Source organism: Lepisosteus platostomus, chromosome 14 (genome assembly GCF_059453375.1).
Source record: "Lepisosteus platostomus isolate fLepPlt1 chromosome 14, fLepPlt1.hap1, whole genome shotgun sequence".
Classification (NCBI taxonomy): Eukaryota; Metazoa; Chordata; class Actinopteri; order Semionotiformes; family Lepisosteidae; genus Lepisosteus; species Lepisosteus platostomus.
This window is the reverse complement of record NC_142624.1, coordinates 34,109,542-34,127,971: the sequence shown is the minus strand read 5'-3', so window position 1 is coordinate 34,127,971 and position 18,430 is coordinate 34,109,542. Positions and strand designations below refer to the sequence as shown.

Here is an 18,430-nt window from a genome sequence, read left to right as displayed (position 1 = left end):
TCCGCTCATGGCTGCTCACACAGGCACCCACAATAAGGCCCGGACAGACCATCCACGCTCATCTACCAGTCTCCAGGAGAGGAAAACGCTCCCGGGATCCCTCCGGAGTTAATTTCTTCCCAGCAGTTTTTTTTTTCTTCAGAATAAAGCTTTTTCCCCAGCCTTTCTTTTCTGTGCTAACTTTGAGCAAGCAGGACCATTCTAGGGGCTTCAGTCAAAACACTCACATTTTGTATCCGAGTACAGCTGAAGTTAATCTGCCCGTTTACTCCCTAGCACTGCGTAGGCTGCATTAGCATTGCAGTTACAGGATGACAGGTGGGGGCTTTGCAGTTATTGATGACTGGTCAAAACTTAAATCCATACTCGCCCCCAGTTAGAACTTCTCCACATCTCAGCCGGTTGTTTAAAAATAGATTAAGCCGTTAAGTAGAATCGGTCTTTTAAAATGTATTACGTTTTACTGAGACTCATCCTTTGTTTTAACTTCTTGCATTGATTTTCTTGTCCTGTTTGTTCTCTTTATCAGAGTTTGTAGTCTCTTTTTTCCTTCGAGTTTGGAGACTGACATTATAGAGGCTGCGTGCTTGGCAGACAGGTGGATTTCAGCGATATTGCTGAAAGATTGCATTGTTTAGAGGCTGAACAGATAGCTTGGCTGGGTATTGTGCAGCCTGTCAGCTCTGTGCAGAAGAGATTTGCACTGAAGTAAATGGTGCACAGAGTCCAATCGCTCATTCTGAGAACCGGCATTAAAAAGCTATTAGATGCAGAGCTGTGAGGAAAACCCTTTCAGTCGGGGGATTTAATTTCTTTTCTCATTTCTTTTTGGGTTGCAAGCATAGGCTTTTTAGAAATGTGTGCAAAATGCATCTGCTGTTGGTCTCCTCTTGGTTCCTACAGAGTGTTTATGACTGTTTTAAGATGTCAGTATTCGAGAACTGTTTGTTGATCAGTGCTGCTCCCAAGAGACACAAGTTTTGCTCTAAAAGATTTCTAGATGTCTCCTAAACCTGCAGTCCCAGCTGAACTGTGCAAACCAGAGCAGAAGTAATGCGAGTGTATAGAGCCACACTGGAGTCTCATGTTACTCATGCTGTGACCTGGTAGATATGGCATGTTGTCAAAACTTAGAAATCACTTTACAATTGCTCTTTAGAAAATGCAAAAAGTGAAGGCTGTGAAGACAAAGGGATAAACAGAGGCAGAATTAAGAGTATCTGAGGGTCTTCTTGTGTACCTTATTCTAGCAGAGCAACAATTAACAGGGCTGGACAGTCCCCAGGTTTGATAGCTGACCTCGTTTCTTCATACAGTGGTTTTAAGAATCGGAACTTGAGCTGTCTTAAGTCTGTCTGAGTTTCACTTATATTCTTACTAGTCCCTCTCTCCACTAGGTGGATAAACTCCTTACCAGTTTCCACAACAAAGAAAAGACAAAGTCCAAATCACAGTCCTCAGTTCTGCACCCATCACCTGACCAGGTGCTGGACTGGACTGGTCAAGTAGACCCCAATAGGCTTCTTGTGGGAGTGAAATCCACCATCTTGCCCCACTGCTACTGTAGTACCACACTGTATAGGGTGGGACAAGTGATGTTAACAACAAAACTTCATAATTCCATCTGATTGGTGAACATTACTGAGTAACTACTGCTACTGAACATTGATTAGCTACTACAGGACTTCATATTGACTGCCTAGGGGAGGGTTTACCTTCAGTCGCTGAAGAATTAACAATTCCTAAATGACAAGCTTTGTCACTTCTTATCAAAAGTAAGCCGTACTAATACATTAAATTTTCTATAACCGTAAAAAACCCGAGCGCAGCCTTTGAGAAAATTGTTGATGCTTATCACATGCATATTTTAACTCCCCATTGTCTTTGATGGTTAAGACCTTTGCACAGCACTGAATGATTTCGGGTTTAGCAGAATCTCTTTATTAAATTTTGAAACAAATATTGGCACTTCCCAGCTTTGTTAGCAGTAGTTCTGTAATGTAAAGCTGGACAAATGCAGTGCGCTGGTCTACACAAATAGAAACTTGAATACTTTGCTCGCATGAAGGCACCTGTACTTTAACAGACAGTTAAAGCATTGTCGTGCCAATACTTTATACTTCACTGGCGTGGTTTGATTAACAAATAGAGGGAAAGATCATTTGAAAGTATTTTCGTTTCTGGTTTTGTCCTAAACGCATGCATGCAATTGTCTTGACTCCATCTGAATTATTTATTCATTCCAAGACGTTTGTACCTCTGTGTGTTGTTGAGATGACTAGTTTATACAGCTGCGTATGACGAATTGTACCAACAGATTCTCAAGAGCCATTCATGCCACCTCTTGAAACTATTGCAGTTTCATTGGCACATACAGTGAGGCAGTGTTCTGCCTGTGTGTGTGGGCGTTCTTTCAGTAGATATATTGTTATAGTTAAACATGTGAATTCAGGTGTTGAAAGAGGAGAATTTTCTTGCTCCTAGTTTTTTCTTTTATAGCACTGTTTTGTCAATCAACTGTACATTTCATTCCTTGGTGCATTGCTTTCAGATCAAGGAGAGCATACGTTGTCAGCACCTGTCCTACTCTTTGTCAGTGTTGATAAAGCCTGTTCAGTGGAACACAGTGATCTTGGATCCACAGGGAGGATTAAAAACATTGTATTCAATTTGCGTTCCTTTACATCAAATCTTGTCTCAATACATTTGTAAAACCCAGGTGCAACAGGAAAAACTTCCAAACAAAAGTGTAAGTGGTTTTGGAACTGGAATTCAGTATAGTTGGAGCTCAGGAGGAAATATTTACCTTTGTCAATTGGGCTTCATAATGGAAAATGTTTTTAAGACATTTCATGCATGCTTACAAACATTTGTATGTAAAGAAAAGATGTAAATAATCATTCTACTTCTTTGCAGGTGAAATAGAAAATAAAATTCTCTTTGTGACCTGGAGTGTAGGTCTTGTAAGCCCTGCTGTAGTTTACTTTTACACAGCAAGTTCATTGCTGTTCGTTTCCATGTGAGCAATTTCAGCCATTATTCCAATTAGTACCGCTGCCATCACCGCTAGCACTAACAGTGTTTGTTGTTTTGTTTCAGGATGTGGTGTGGGGGCTCAACTCCTTGTTCACTGTAAGTACGGGGTTCTGTAATGGGCCATCCTGCATGGGGAGCAGGGAGGGACCACAGGGGGCCGTATTAACACCCTGAGACACAGGACTATTCTCACCGTTTCAGTGCCTTATTAGCAGTCGTCAGAGCTCAAAGGAGCGCGATTGTGTTTCCTGGAAGGGTGCTAGAATGACAGCCACCGATGTGATTGGCACTGAAAACGCAAGAACAGCTCCAAGCGTTCCTTCTGATTAATGACTACACAGTGGGAAGCAATTAAAAACATTCAACCTGGCGGAAAGGAGTACTCACTGTACTTGTGTTTTTAGGCTGGAGTTTAGGTCCTTATTCAAATGCAAATCTGCTTCCCATTGCAACAATTCTCGATTGAAGAGACTTGAGAACTGGACATTCTTCCACCCTGCAATGTAGGTTAAGAAACGGCACGTTCTGAGTTCACATATAGTCCAGCTGTAATGTTGTTGTACCATTCTGGGCTGTTCATTATTGCATATACCTCAGTGAGTGGTGAATGATTTCGTGTGCCCGGAGGGAAGTGGGGAAGTGGAGGGTTATTGCACTTCATAGGGCAGACTGCAGCCGGTCAGAACGCTTAATATACATATCAAGGCCCTGCAGAGTTCAGTCCCACAGGATCCCCTACCAGTGTCTCCCTTGGATGTCTCGCAATTGCAGTTTCCCTGGAAAGAACAGCGTTTACACTGCGCCGCTAATGCGGCCTGCGCTTAGTTGGTGAGAGCACACCATGGCCTGCCGCGAGGTGAGGAGGTCACTCGGATATTCATCTTCCTCATCCGCAGCGAGCCGCTCACTGGCAGGGCGATGTCATCAGCGCGCTCGATGCTGGTTTCCCAGGCCAAATCTCTGATTGACACCATGCTGGCCCACGTATTTTGCCCAATTAGACGGTTTTACACATTTGTATCCTGAGCAGGTCCAGATGAGAGAAGCCAACCCAGAACTTTATGGGGGTTTGAATAGTTGCCCTAAGATACGGAAGAGGCAGTTATTTTTCTTTACACTTTAGGCTTAGCAAAGTAAAGGAGGCCAGTCACCCCATCTAGTCCACTTGCTATCCAGTAACGAATTTATCCCATTGAAGTTCTTATCCAGGATAGCAGCTTGAGTAACATGTCTGGGTACACCCATACCCCTTTGTCTAAAGAAGTGCTTCCCATACTTAAATGCTTTCCCCCATTTCCAGTTGAGTCCTCTGGTCTGCGTTTCACTGTTGCTTCTGAAGAAGTCCGCTGGGTTGAATTCTCACTGCCCTTTAGGAGTCTGAAAACTTGTATTTATGTATTGTTCACCTCGCCTCCCTCAAGATGTGTACTGGATCAGTGGTACGCAGCGCCTCACGTAATTGCTTGCAGTTCCTGTGCACACTTTGGCACACGCTCAAAGTGTTCGTTACTGGTTGCATGCAGTCCTGCTACCCTAGAGGTAGGACTCGCATAATTCAACACTGAAAAGCTGGGCTACATACAATAGCACCACAAAGGGACAGTTTATTCTGTTACAGAATATTCTGTTAAGAGAAGAAAAGGAATTATCAGCCCACAGTCTTTAAGTATTCATCTATTTACATTTCATCCTTCTCTTGAATAATAAGTGAGTACCGAGCACAAATGATGTATACCACAACCGCTGGTGTCTGAGCCGGTTTCACTGCTTCAGGGCTTACTGGGCTGGGCGAGGGGGGACACCACCACATGTGCTCAAACACCGTTGCTGATTGAGTTAATTCATTTCCAATAACTGAGCTTTACGTGGCTTCCAATACACCATGCGTCTCTTCCACTGAATTACCCCAACATGGCTCCAGGCAGCAGGCAGCGCAAGGATTCACAAGAACACACCTCCTTCTGGGCTTCATTGGAAATAATGAAGCTGTAAAAAAAAAAAAACACTGCTGTAAGTGTGTGAGTATAAATGGGCTTTTGTACCAAGTTGCTAATGGAGTGTGGAGATTCTGACAGCTTTTAACATGTGACTTTTTTCCTTTTCTAAAGGATCTACTGAATTTTGATGACCCACTGAACATTGAAGCAGCAGAACACCATCTGCGTGATAAGGTAAAGTCCAGCTGTGAAAAGACCCCTTTAGTATCTACTACACTGAATGTATGTGGTCTTTTTACATTTGACCACATTTTTAGGTTTGTTCCACCTGCTTATTTGGCCAGAGTCTCTGTTGGTTTGCTATTTTATTCTGTGGTAGTTTCCCAGTCTTCTGCAGTATACAGTGCTTGTAGTGGTCTGTACCACTGCAGGGACAATGGCAAAGACGGGGAAGTCATGCCCAGAAGACTGAAGTTATCTAACGCAAAAAGGCCACGGAAACACTCATCTCCAAACCACACAAGCCTGGGTCTAAAACAAGGACGCATTGATTTTTCTTTTAAGAATGGTCCAGAAACATGTTTGGGATCTTGGGAGAGTATTGTTCTGTTATTGTGTCCTTGGCCAGGAAAATCTCATGTTTTGATAACATGTGCAGTATCAGGTCTGCCTGACACCTACAGCAGGATGTGGTTGACTGGTGCAGAGATGGTGTCTGGGGAAAGGCAACTCCCTCCTATACAAATGAATGGTCAAATATTCAATTTGGTTTCTGTACTTGTCCCTCTGGAGTCTTGACTTAGATTCATAACTTCTGCATGCTGCAAATCTTCCAATCTTTTGTTAGCTAAACCTGTGCCAGAATACTGAAATCTTGTATTTTGATTATTAGTCTTCCTTTGTGTGGATAGGAACCCAATCATGCTGTGGTCTGCATGCCCTGCCATAGGTTTTATATGAGCAAAGAAAGGAAAAGTCGTTGGGATAGACACTTTAAAGAGCCGTCAGATGCTGCTGTTCTCCTCCTCTGTTAACAGGGTCACCTCACACTTCCAAAGAGCGGAATCAGTAGTGAAATTCCAATGCAGGGCTTTCTTAGATTGTTCAAGTCACGCAGAACAAAACTGAATCTGTTGTACGGTGGTAAGATGTTTTTTGTCTTATTTATTATCCACTAAAAGCTGTGTGCAGAATCTTCAAGAATGAAAGACTTTTTTATCAAAGCACCTAGGGGAGGAGACTGTTGAGGCAGATCAATGAAAAATACATTAAAAGAATGAAAATGGGATTCCTAAAAGCGTGTCAACTCAGTGCTTATATCAACATGAAACATTAAAGGCCAGTATTAAACATTAAGGAAAATGCTCTGAGCCCTAGACAGTTCTAGGGCACATACCGAAATGTCTCACCTTTTCTAAAGAAGAGATCGATCCTTTAGGGCCGTTAATAGGGTTGGCATTTCCCTTTTTTCTTTACCTGCACTTAACTGAGCAGAGCTCTGGCATCACTCACGCAAGTTAAAAATACAATTTGAGCTGCAGTTCTTACAAGAGTGTCTTGCTCTGGTTTTTTTGTGCTGTGTATCTGCTTGCATCCAGGGAAGGGGCTCTGAATCGTGAATCCCCAATTACTTAACTCAAAAACCAACAGTTTTTAAAAAAACTCTTATGCCTTATTCTGCATTGTAAATTAAATCTACAAGTTCCATCTTAACAATACCAGCAGAACCATTTCTTTTGGCCTTTCCCCAGATGTCCCTGTGAAATTCAGATTAAAAAGACTTCCTACACACCTAACAAAATGTGTGAATTTCCTTGAGGAAATGCAAGACCTTAACAATTAGTCATTCTTAGTTACGTTCAGTGAAATTGTTCTGCTGTCTGTGTGCCCTTTAAGCAATGTGTTTGGCAAACATTCCAAATGGCTTTCCCTAGTTTTTCCGGGCATTTAGAGGGGAGAAACATTTCAGTGGGCCTGTGCAGTGCATGAAATGACTGTCTGCACAGCAAAGGAATAGATCAATCTCTTGGAGATGGGAAAGTAGACAGACTGTAATCGCCTGGAAACACACAAACAGAAGTCTTTAGAGGAAGGATGGGTAATATAGCCTTAGTGAGTAAAAATATTGCCCTTTTTTTTCTAAGAATGTCATTGCCATGTGTTTGAGCCTTAAAATAAGGACTCCTCTCTACAGATGAGCAGGGAAGCAAATGAGACTCACCTTGGCACAGCGGGTCTACCTGTCTTGGGTTTTATTACCTGCATGCCCTTGTCTGCACTGTACCAGTAGAGAAGAAAAATACTATTAATTTAGTTAACTTCTGGCTATTCAGATTTACTCAGAGTAACTAGCACAAAATGTTCAGAGCCTAAGACCCTGTATCATATACATCCTGATCTGAATGTCTGCCATATATTTGGAATCTTAATTATTACTCAGCTCTCTGACTTGTTTTTGTTCTCTGGGATGGCCTAAGACTGGTTTCATTACTTGTTAGAAATCCTTGTAATACGTGATTGCCGATAATTCAATAATTGGTTAATTTATTTGGCCAGTGTTTTTTTTTCATTATCCTTACCTGTCCAATTATTGCCGTCAGTGCTGATCACTGAAAATATCTAGCCTTTGCTCATGCTACTCAAACCAGTAGTAGAATCTTTCATATTTAGTTGACACCAAAGAAATATCAATTCCCTGCAGGTTCTGGCCAAGCTGCAAGCAATCGTGATCTCATTATTCGCATTATTCTTCAGATCTTCTCTCTTTTAACTAATTCAAAGACCTGGAGGAAGGCAAGTCTAGTTGACACTGCTTATATGAGACTGGAAAGCATAGTTTCCTGCATTACCCCGTCAATAAATGAACAGTCTCCAACATTGCTTGCTGCAGTATGCCTTTACAGAAAGAGCAGTTTGATGTCTAGAATGTTAGCAGGTTCCTGCCCCACTTTAGCATAATGCGAGTAAATCCCGTATCTGTTTCCTGAGAGCCAGACTTGTTTGCTTTCCGAGCACCAGAGGACGCTTCCCTACGGAAGCGTTCTGTAAACACGGATCCGAAGATCAGCATGACTTTGCTTCATTGTTACCGGAATCTGATTCCATTGAGAATTTCATCTTTCTGTTCTGTTTGCCGTGTTTGATTCTTCGTGGCAGTCTGTGCAGCAAAGCGCAGCTCTCCCGCTAAAAGCCTGTCTTTACATTGTGAAATCACAGTAAATGATGACATGAAAATAAAATAAAGGTGCTCCTGGGATGGGTAAATGAATGCAGACGTTTGAGGAGATGTGTGGCCGGTGTGTGGCTGCTCACAGTTCACATGCATCGGGCAGACTTGACCTCGTTTCCGCAGTAACTGAATCAAGAGCACATCCTTCTATAACATGACCCCTGTCTGAAAGAGCAGACGTGCCAGGGGGGTTTGTGTAGCTGTTTGATTATGCTGTTTCTTGTATGTACTTTAGACTGAGCTTTGCTGATGAATTGTTCCTTTTGCAAGGGTGTTTCATTTTGTTTTCAATTTTACATAAGAAGATTGAGTGGAGTGGAGTTTAATTTAGTCCTTCGAGTGCGGGTCTGCCCATCTTCTCGTTTCCCCTTGAATGGTTCTTGCGCATGAATGAGTGGAACCGTGTCAAAAACAGGCCCCCGTCTCCTCTGGCTGGCTCGCTGAGCGCCGTGGCAGACAATCGCAGTGTCTCCGCTGGGATGGATGAGGAAACAGCTCCTCTGCGGTGGGAAGCTGTTGTCCGTTGTGCGGCTCTCTCCTGGGAGCGTAACCGTAACCCAGGCTACGTTCTCGCCAAGCTAACAATTTGGGTCAGGCTCACACGCTAGAGAACCGCAGAAAACTGGAGGCAAGGCAAGTCGTCCTGTTGGGTTTTAAGACCGGAGACCTCGGTTTTGTTTCCTTTCGGCATTATAACGTGGCAGCAGGAAAGCTCTGGCTTTGGGTTCTTTCATTTCACTTGGAGACTCTCTCTCTCTCTGTCCAGGATATTGATCGATGCCATTTATTTATAAATTATCACCTTCCTCGGTTAAAATTGCAGCACACATGAATGTTTAATGGGCAGAGAAAAGAAGTGTAGCTTTAATAGTGAAAGGTGCTGCTGGGATCAGTAACCTGTACTTGTACTGGGCTGAGAGGTGTCGTGACAGGGAGCCGACTGAATTCGAACACAGATTAGAGTTCGAGGGAACTGAGGGGGGCGTTCTGCAACTGGAGTGCAGAAGACCAGCTCTGTAATGAGCACTCTGACGCTTCGGTTTTATTACGATCAGTCAATACTAAATATATATTGCAATTGTTTTCACTGTTATAGGACATGTATGTCTTAGATGAAAACTTACCGCTGTCCCAAGCTTCTCCCCTGTTATAGCCCGTTTACAAAAATCCTTCAGACTGTCCGCTTCCTGCAAGTACAGTAGTTGCTTTTTTTTGTTTGTTTGTTTGTTTGTTTTTTCCCCCGTGTGTAGTAAGAGTTACTCGTGAGGATTCACTGCCCGTTCTGTTCCAGGGTGACGGTGAGGCAGGTGGTAGTTGACTTCTTCAGTCGGGCTTGACGTCTCTGAGCGACAGCGGCGCGCTGTACGTGAGGAGCATCTCTGCGGGCTCTGCCAGACAGCGGGGCAAAGGTCGCTGGCCTCCTCCACATGCGTGCATGTTAACACGACTTCCACATTTTTCCTCATGCTATGTGACTTGGATCAGCTATACCGTTTCCTGTTGCATCACAGCCTGAGATCTCACAGTCTCTGTGAGAAGCCCTCTGCGCTCTTGTGCGCTAAGAGCTGCGGCTCGTTCCGCACCCCAGAGAGCGTGCTCAGTGCTCAGTGTTGGAGTTGTCCACGCAGCATCTGTCCTCTTCTGTGCTGCTCCTGACCGGGGCGAGTTTAAGGCATGTCAGTCTCTCCACTTTCAACATGCAATGCTCCCAAATGAGGTCATTTTGTCACAATCGCAGTTTTTTTGGCTTTGTGTCAATCCTCATGTCAGACTACACTTGACTCACTGCTGAGGCTTCAGGACTGCTCCTTGTGTCTGCACATGAGGTCCTGGAACATGATTTTCTTAATACTAGTTAGGCTAAAGCATAGCAGTATCGGCTCTAAAGCAAGACAGAGGAAAATGCAGTGTCTTTGTTGATTGTTTGGGATAAGCTTTCTGAATCATCCAGAAATCAGTACATAGATAGGAAATCCATTGCAATGCCCGTGACCTTACACCTTAAATCTTTTTCTGTCTCACTCTTTCAATAACTGTACTGCTAAGAAATGTTTTCGATTTCGGTATCCAGCTGGTAATAAAGGTAGGTGACTAATATTTGTTGGGAAGCGCAGCTTTTTAATGGTAGAAGGATTGCAATCCAGATTGCAGTCCTTCTGGTTAGCTAACAAGCTAGCACAGTAACAGAAGGCTGTCAAAGTAATATCCATGCTTAGTGTAAACACTGTAGGTTCCTTTGCTTTTTTTTTGGCGTGGGTGTGGGAGCAAGTCACTGTATGGGCTTCAAATGAGCTCCTATCACTAACATGCACCACGCAGGGGCCTGGCAGTTTTACCATGAATCAGCTTTCAATTTCAAATTCCCAGTTAGAGCTAATGAACCACTGTACTATGAAACCTAATTGCCCCCAGGATTGTAGAGAAAAGCAAACAGCAAGCAAGTCGGTGAAAGGCTCACTGCCTCAGGGAGCAGGGCTGAAAAGGGGAGAATTGGTGCAGAATAACAAGGAGAGCTGCTGTGCTTCTGCGGCAGTCGAGACAAGTGGTTTGTCATCGTTTTACATGACAACAACTTGTCTTTGATTCCTGTGTTTAGCTGCCTTGCAGTTTGGGTCTGGGGATCTTGTCTCAGGCAGGCTCTGTGGGTCTGTGTCTCGATCTCCAAGCACACACAAAGACTGTGCTTCCCTCCAAGGACTCAAGAGAATAATTTGCACGTGTTACATACTGGGTGACTTAATAGGGTGTCTCGCAAGGCTTTGCCAGTGACGGGCGGTCTTATTTTAATTCCGTCCCACATGGGACAATTAATACAAGTCTGTCGCTTCTCTTAGGGAGTAAATTGCTGAAACAGCAAAGTCAGAATGTTCTAACTCCTTTTATAGCAGCACAGTCCCAATATTAATCACATCGTGTAGCACCATGATTTTGTCTCAAAGGCATTTGTCTTAATCAGCAAACATATTTGCATAGGTGTGCGTCTCTGTGCCGTGTTATCATAATTAAACATTTCACACCCTGTCTGAATGTCACATTGTCGTAGTAATGCTCTGACAGGAAGACTCACTAATCAGGTTTTCATTCTAACTTGTTTTTAGAAGAACCAGTTGAGTCAATTTAGCATTTATCAACTCATTCCAAAGACAGATGGATTATGGCATGAAGGAAATATGGATGTAGTCTTCTTGCAAGAGTATGGAAAGGATTGTTTTTTGACATTGCTTATGAGTTGAAATACTTATTCTCTTTTTTGTAACTGCAGGGTAAGGGGAGAATGTCTTAACAGTTTTTATGGTAGACATCCGAGAGCTAGCTAAATAGCATTTCGTTATACCATATACCATGTATATGAGTGTAATGACAATAAACTTGAACTTGAACTTGAAACATGCCTCCTCTATGTGCGTTGCTGACAGGTATTTTCAGACCGTACTTTTTTTTTTAACGTCCCTATTGTCAGCACAGCAGTTATGCTGACAGACGGCCCTGGAAAGGAGAAGAGGCGAGACCATCCTGGGGCTGTAACGAACTGCCCCGCCCTTCTGGCCCGGCCGCAGGACAGGTTCCAGCTTTCACAAAGCAGACGTCCCACACAAAGACACCAGACTCCGTGTATGCAGCAGGACAGTTCGGTTGCTGAGGAGGCTGGGACAGTGTGAGTCCGTGCCTCTCTGCATGTACAAGTTCTGAGATGTGCAGGGTGTGGCATCTCGTGACAGGGACTGAAAGAGGAGTGAATCTGTGGGGCTACAAATAGCAGAAGGACAGAGATACCCAGACGTCACCAGCAAGATAACGGCAAAGAAATAATCTCCTTGGAGTCTGCTGTTTGCATGGCAAGGATTGTTCAGACAGGAGCCTGTCTGGAAGAGGCCAGAGGGTTAAATCCTGCGTAGACTGGTATCTTTACTGGTGTGCGACATCTGCAGTCAATAACAGACCCCGGGCAGATCCTGTTTATTTGTTTTGCACTTTTTAGATTGCAAACCTCCAGTCTAAGCTGTGGCTTTGTGGAATGTGGAACCTGACAAAGCTCTGGTATTTCTTAGCATTTCTGTTCACGGTTGATAAGTTTTTTAATTAATGGGAACACTAAGTCAGGTGGATAAATGGTGGCTGTGTGGTCATTGCCTTACATCCTAAAATAATAAAACAACAAAACTAGGTGGTGTTACAGCTTTCTAGAGTGTGTCATCTAAAGCTGTCTTTATATATCATACCTCAGTGACCTTTGAGGTTGCTTCATTTAATTAAAATCATTATTTTTAATATAATTTAAATGCAGTGCTGTCAAACTCTTTATGTACCTGTAATGCAACGGAAAGCCACTCTTATCAGTTTCTGGGATAGCATCATCATTTTATCTTTAATCACCTTCTCAGCCCTGCTCAGAAAACAGAGCATCTTTGCTGTTCAAAGGTCTGTGCTAGTTGGCACTGTCTCGCCCTGGATATACTGTAAACCTCAGAAAGACTCGTGAGAGTGAAGTCATGTCGGGCCTCCTCACAGCCGTAACAGGAGCTGAAGGAACAGGGGTTTACACACAGCGACTCCTCACTACACTCCTGCTGCCTTCCTGAACCGCCTCGGCGTCTCTCACAATGCAGACGTGCGCTGCAGGAAAGGGGAATTATCACAGCCGTCCTTTCTGTTCTTCCTTCTCGTAGAAAAAAGCACTTTGCTCACTTTGAAAAGCTCCCATCTACATGGTGTACAGCTTCTTTGTTACAGATTCACCCGAGTCTTCTGACGGGTTCTTAATTGCCATAATTGTTCCTACTTGACATGCCGGACAGATGAGCAAATTATAAGTGAAGATGGCTAGCGTATTCAAAGGCTAGTGTCAGATGGAAATGCTGCCGAGGCATTATGTAAGAGTTTTTCTGCGGTCAGAGTTTTTCAGAAGTTGAGCTGGAGGCATTATGTTCTTGAAGCTCTAGCTTCAGAGCAGCTTCCGGATTTCTTCCTGTCCTGCAACATCAAAAACCGCTCCAATTTTATCCTCTATTTCTCTTTCTCTAAGAGGCTGCAAAGCTGCCAAAACGAAAGAGGGAGCAGCGTTAATTTCTCTCAGTAGATCCTGCTGAGAATTCCTTGATGTTGCCCAGTTTGGCTCTTGTTCATCCCGAAAACAGGCGCTCGGTCCGGCACGGTTAAGCGTTCGCGTGGAGTCCCACCTGATCCTTGCTGTCAGAAAGACGGAGGGACTCGGGAATAGGATATGTGGAGCAGCCCCCCCACTCCTTACTTCTTTCCCAAGGATACTGAGCACAGAGTGAAGTGGCTGCAGGCCAGGTTTAAGCTTCACTTGGCTTCCTCAGTTCTCCATTGAGCTGCCACTGTTATCTACCAGAAAACACCCAGTCCTCTGATTCCTCAACAGGTCCCTATCCAGAATCCACAGGATGCCACCGGTTAATAATTCAACTCTACTGCCTTTTTCTTAGGTGCTTGTTTGAAAATAATCTTACCAATTGGCCTCCTTAAGATGAGCATGTTGTTTGTAGCACTGTGCACACTAAACAGATGGCAGTTAAGGCATATTGCATAAACCCCGAGCACAGCCAGTTATGAATTGCATTTTTAAACAGCCTTGGGAGGAATTGCTTTATCTTCAGCTTTCGTTTTTGTAGAGCAAGGGGCTCATTTGTTCTTTCAAGGGCGAAGAGAGAATTATGTTCTGCATTAAAGAAACATAACTTCACTTTACTAAGAAATAACAAACAAATACATGATAGCGAATGTTTGATATGAAATTCCAGCTTGATATGAAGAGCAGCTTAAAGAACTTTCTGTTACTGTTGTAGTCTTCCTTGCCTTGACAGAGGAGTGCTTTGAAAAGGTCCAGTTTGCACACCCATCTCTCAACTTATGAATGTGATTTTTTTTTTGAAAACTGTTCAGAAGGTGAAAATTAGTTAACTGAAAAACAAATTTCCGATACTTTGCACGTGAAACCTTCTGATCCATTCTAAACAATCGCTGCATTTTCTGGTTAATAGAATTACCCTGTTTACACGAGTACAGCAGTTAATAAGACAGATGAATGTGTAAAACGTCTAGGAACATAGAAGACCTGAGGACCTGCAATGATGATAGTCGTGCTTTAGGTAGCAAAGAAGATGCCTTGAAGCAAAATCATAGGAAGATCTTTTCATAACTGCAGAATATGTAAATGTGTGCTTCATTATACCGAAAATTCGTTCTTTTTTTAAAATCGACTGGGCACTTTCATATTTTGATTTGCAGGCTGTGTAAAGTATGCACCTCGGTTACTGCGTCGTGCTCTGCAGGGAGATCAGGGTAGATTTTGGATTCTGAACGGGAGACATTGACTGTTAACAGTGAGGATTTGGAATGAGATTTAGGTCCTAGAGAAAAGCTGAGGTTTACTTCATAGCCACTGGGGCAGTATCAGTGGACCAGATGTCCTCCTGTTGACTGTCTTTGTACAGTACACCCCCTTTGCAGAACAGTACATGCCCTTCTCTCACTTGAGAACCACTTAATAGATATCAGGTTGCATTGTTCCGTTTAAAACCATCCTGTGCGGACACAGACGTTGCAGGTTCCTACAGTAGTAGCCTACGAATTCTCTCACCCTCTGTCTTAAAAAAGAATTTCCACCTGCCAAATTACTGAGCAGAGATTATCCCGAGCTTTCTCAAAGAGCTATGGGACGATATTTAAAAATAGACCCTGGCAAAGGTCAGGGGTAGAGGGGCTCTTGAACAGGTGCCAGTGTGCAGCCAGCTTCGTGCTTCAAGAGTTCATCAGAGGCCCCCTGCCTGCACACGCAGCCTAGCTGCACTCACAAATACGTTTAACGCTGGGGGATATTTTCATTATTTTTCTTCTTTCTAGAATATCTTCATTTGCTGTATTTAGCTGTCCTTTTAGCCGATAATGAAAGAAAACGGAATTTTAAAAAGTTGATTTGGTAAGCTTTCTGACCTTCAGTACAGGCGACGCTTTCCTTGCTTATATGTGTGTGTAGGCCTTCAGCGAGAGGGTCAGAGGTCGATCAGTGAGAATTCCCACAGGATTTTGGAAGCCCCCTGGAATCTGGAATTCCCTGCCCGTTTTGATCTTCTATATTGCGTGTTTTTGTGCACAGCTGGAGTGTGGATATAACTGGTCAAATCATTCGAAGCAGCTTACTTGAAATGGGTAGCAGTTCCTGTCCACAGGGTGTTGTTAAAAAAGATTATGCAGAAGATTTTACATTCTTCAGGCATAATAGGCCAACATGACCCTGTTTCCATGCTGGAGATGGTTTCAGATTTCATTGCTCCAGTTTCTTCCCCTTTTCTGAGCCGTCAGGATTCAGCCGACGTTGCCTCCGTTCGGACCAGCGTAGGGATGGAAGAGGCAGTGAATTACAGCACAGGGTTGTTCTGCAGCTCCCTGACAGTCTCTCGCTTGGCACCCAGTGTTTCCAGGCCTCATTTCTCCTCATCTCCACCGATACAGTTCACTGGTCCCATCACCCTCTGGTGAGAAATTAATTTGCCCAACATTTGCGCAGCTGTTTGTGTCTGCCAGCCGTGTTCATTATTGAGGCACACTTTGCTGCTCTCTCCTTCATCAGCCCTGATTAATGAGTGGGGTGCGGATCAGCGCTCTGTCCTCTTTCTGCGTAATGAGCTTCCAGTCCCGCACATTTTAACGGTGATGCGTATTAGCGCACAATATCTGCGCCCAGGCGACAATGGGCTGCCTGTCACGTCATGTTGCGCTACGCTGCCTTTTTGCAGGGTTAATTGGGAACCTCAGAGACTCAATTAACAAGTGTTGGCATCAAAGGTAAAACCATCTTTGCGCTGCAGCTAGGTGTTAGCTCTGCGGTTCGGCAGCAGTTTCCTAAAAGTCATGAATGTTTAAAATAGGAGTGCAGACATTTGTGCGCAGCACAGGGCCTTCACCGGCTACGGCATTAGAATCCTCAGCTCGGCTCACAGGCCTCGCAAGAAACTGAAAAAAGCTGTGGTTGTGTTCCTGCAGTTTGTGTCATATGTGAACGACAGGAAATAAGAACGAAAGAGCATAAACTGAGTTCTCATGTTAAGTTTGGTCTTGATCATCATTTGAGATTAGTAATGAAGAGCACAGCTGAGATTAAAAATGTATGACCATCAAACCAGGTAGGAACCAGAATAACTGTGGTTTTTGTTTGCTTATAGCAAAAGTTGGGGGAGACAGAAAGATCATGGGTGTGTTACTTCTGCCGTTTTGTTCCACTATACCAAAGTGGCTGCAATTGACGTTCCCTTATGTCTCTTAGGGTGTTATCGATCCCCTTGAAATGCGATCTGAGGAGAAGCATTTCATTCTAGTTCTTCATGAACATCTCGATGGTTTCTTTCCAGGAGGATTTTCGGAGTAAAGTTCAAGATTTTATCAAGCGCTTCGCCAGATGATGACGGCGGTCCCGCGTGTCCAGGCCTGTGGACCTCACACTGCACAACCGAATCTCCGCTCTCCCCCCCCCGGACCTGTTGTGCCGCCTCTGCAGACGCTGAAAAGAAAGAAAGAAAAACCGAAAAACACTCCTCTGGATTCCGGATCCTGCCGAGGCTGCCGACAGCGTCCAGCTCCCAGGAATCGGCATCCCAGCAATCCGACACAAACCTCGAGGTGTCTTTGGTCACAGGGAGATCTTTGTGCACGGAGCGAGCTGCAGTGTCTTTGGGTATCAGCATCACGTTTTGCTTTATTTAAAACCAGGAGAAAAAAGGATAGACCCCCACCACCCATGTTTTTTCCAGTACCTCATCTTGCCAACACCAGTCTCAGACAGTAGCAGGTCTTGCCCCCCACCGAGGAAAGACTGCTTCTGTTTTACTTCTGTTTATAGCACGTGCTCGGCAGGACAACAGGAGAATCAAGTCGAGCCACGCTGCAGGTTTATGATTTATAGTCAGCGGGTTCGTTCTCGCGCGCAGGGGGAGGAAGCGAAAGCTCGGCTCTCCAGGAAGGCTTGCCTTTCACACAGCAGCCCCTTATAGTCATGGCTTTCCGTCTCGCACGGAGTCATTCACGACACAAATGCCTGAATCGCTGAATCGGATGTCATTCATGGCCTGTCAAAGCCAAAAGCGTGCCCCAGGCCATGGACCTCCAGGTGTAGCAGTCCGCCAGAATCGCTGGCGACGGATGTAATGCAGTGCAGCTGAACTCTTAGCGTGTGGAGGTTCCAGCCGCACATCCGAATGCTCTCCGCTCTTACCCCGGCGAGCAGGGGCGGGCGGCGGGAGGGCGGGTCCGCTCCTGCCAGCGGGGGGGGGGGGGGGGTGAAGGGCGAGTCCTGCTCTGTGCGCTGAGCTGCATGAGGGAGCCCTGGCGGGTCAGTGGCCATGCAGCACGCGCTGCAGCAGTGCGTCAGGCGCCTGTGTGGCTGGTGAGGGTCTATCCCTTTATTTATCTTCTTTCATCTTTCTCAGAGTTGTATATCCATTTTATAAAAAATATATTAAAGAAATATAATAAAGACCTCCGCATGCTTGTCATTTTTTTGGCCTTTCCTATCTGTTCCTATTGTGCAACCATCTCATAAAAGCAAATTGTGCCACTTTGTTTTCCCCTAGCACTTGAATGTAATCAAAAAATGCATCTTTGGCACTCAGTTTAATTTCCAGTTTTGTTCAACGGGTCCCCACCGTGCATCCTAAAATTAGTTCCTTGAAACATTCTTCTCTTTAGCCCCCAAGACCTCACAGATGTTCCAGCCCCAGTTCAGTGCTGGAGCACAAGGATGTGCATACATACCTGCATATGGTAATGTATTGGCATTGAATAAGAACTGCGAATATATGTAAGGAGTAGTATGACCTATTTTTCTTCAATATCTGATACCTCATTTTTTTCTCTTTGGATCTCATTTCTAGTGGGAAGCAGAATTGTAATCTGCAGGTAGGAAGTAGCTAGTGTTTACTGTTTATTGATATTTTTTGAAGTTTTTAGTTTGTTTCTCTATTTTAGATTTAAAAAAAATAGGTTTTGCTCCGGTAAATTGTCTCTGGTTGCCTTTAGAGGCCAAGGAGGGTTTATTTTCCCTAGATGGTTTCTTGAATTTTGCATCCACAATCCAGTCCGATTCGCCAGCGATTTCAGGTGGAGCAGGTCGTTGGTCTGAGGCGGTGATAATTTGATCATTTTGTTGCAGCTGAATGCAGAATGTTACAAACCTAACATTGGTGCACTTTTGATTTACCTCTAAAGGTTCGGT

The 18,430-nt window shown here is 44.2% G+C and overlaps 1 protein-coding gene across 1 annotated transcript in view; it reads left to right on the top strand.

Moving 5' to 3' along the window:
* Positions 1-17,694, top strand: part of ube2f (ubiquitin-conjugating enzyme E2F (putative)) — a 68,287-nt gene extending 50,593 nt beyond the window's left edge. The window contains exons 8-10 of the mRNA XM_088605816.1: positions 3,100-3,132; positions 5,145-5,207; positions 16,572-17,694. Coding sequence (XP_088461942.1) covers positions 3,100-3,132; positions 5,145-5,207; positions 16,572-16,622 — 147 coding nt within the window. The 3' untranslated portion in view covers positions 16,623-17,694. The remainder of the gene's footprint in view (positions 1-3,099; positions 3,133-5,144; positions 5,208-16,571) is intronic.
* The last annotated feature ends 736 nt before the right edge of the window (positions 17,695-18,430 follow it).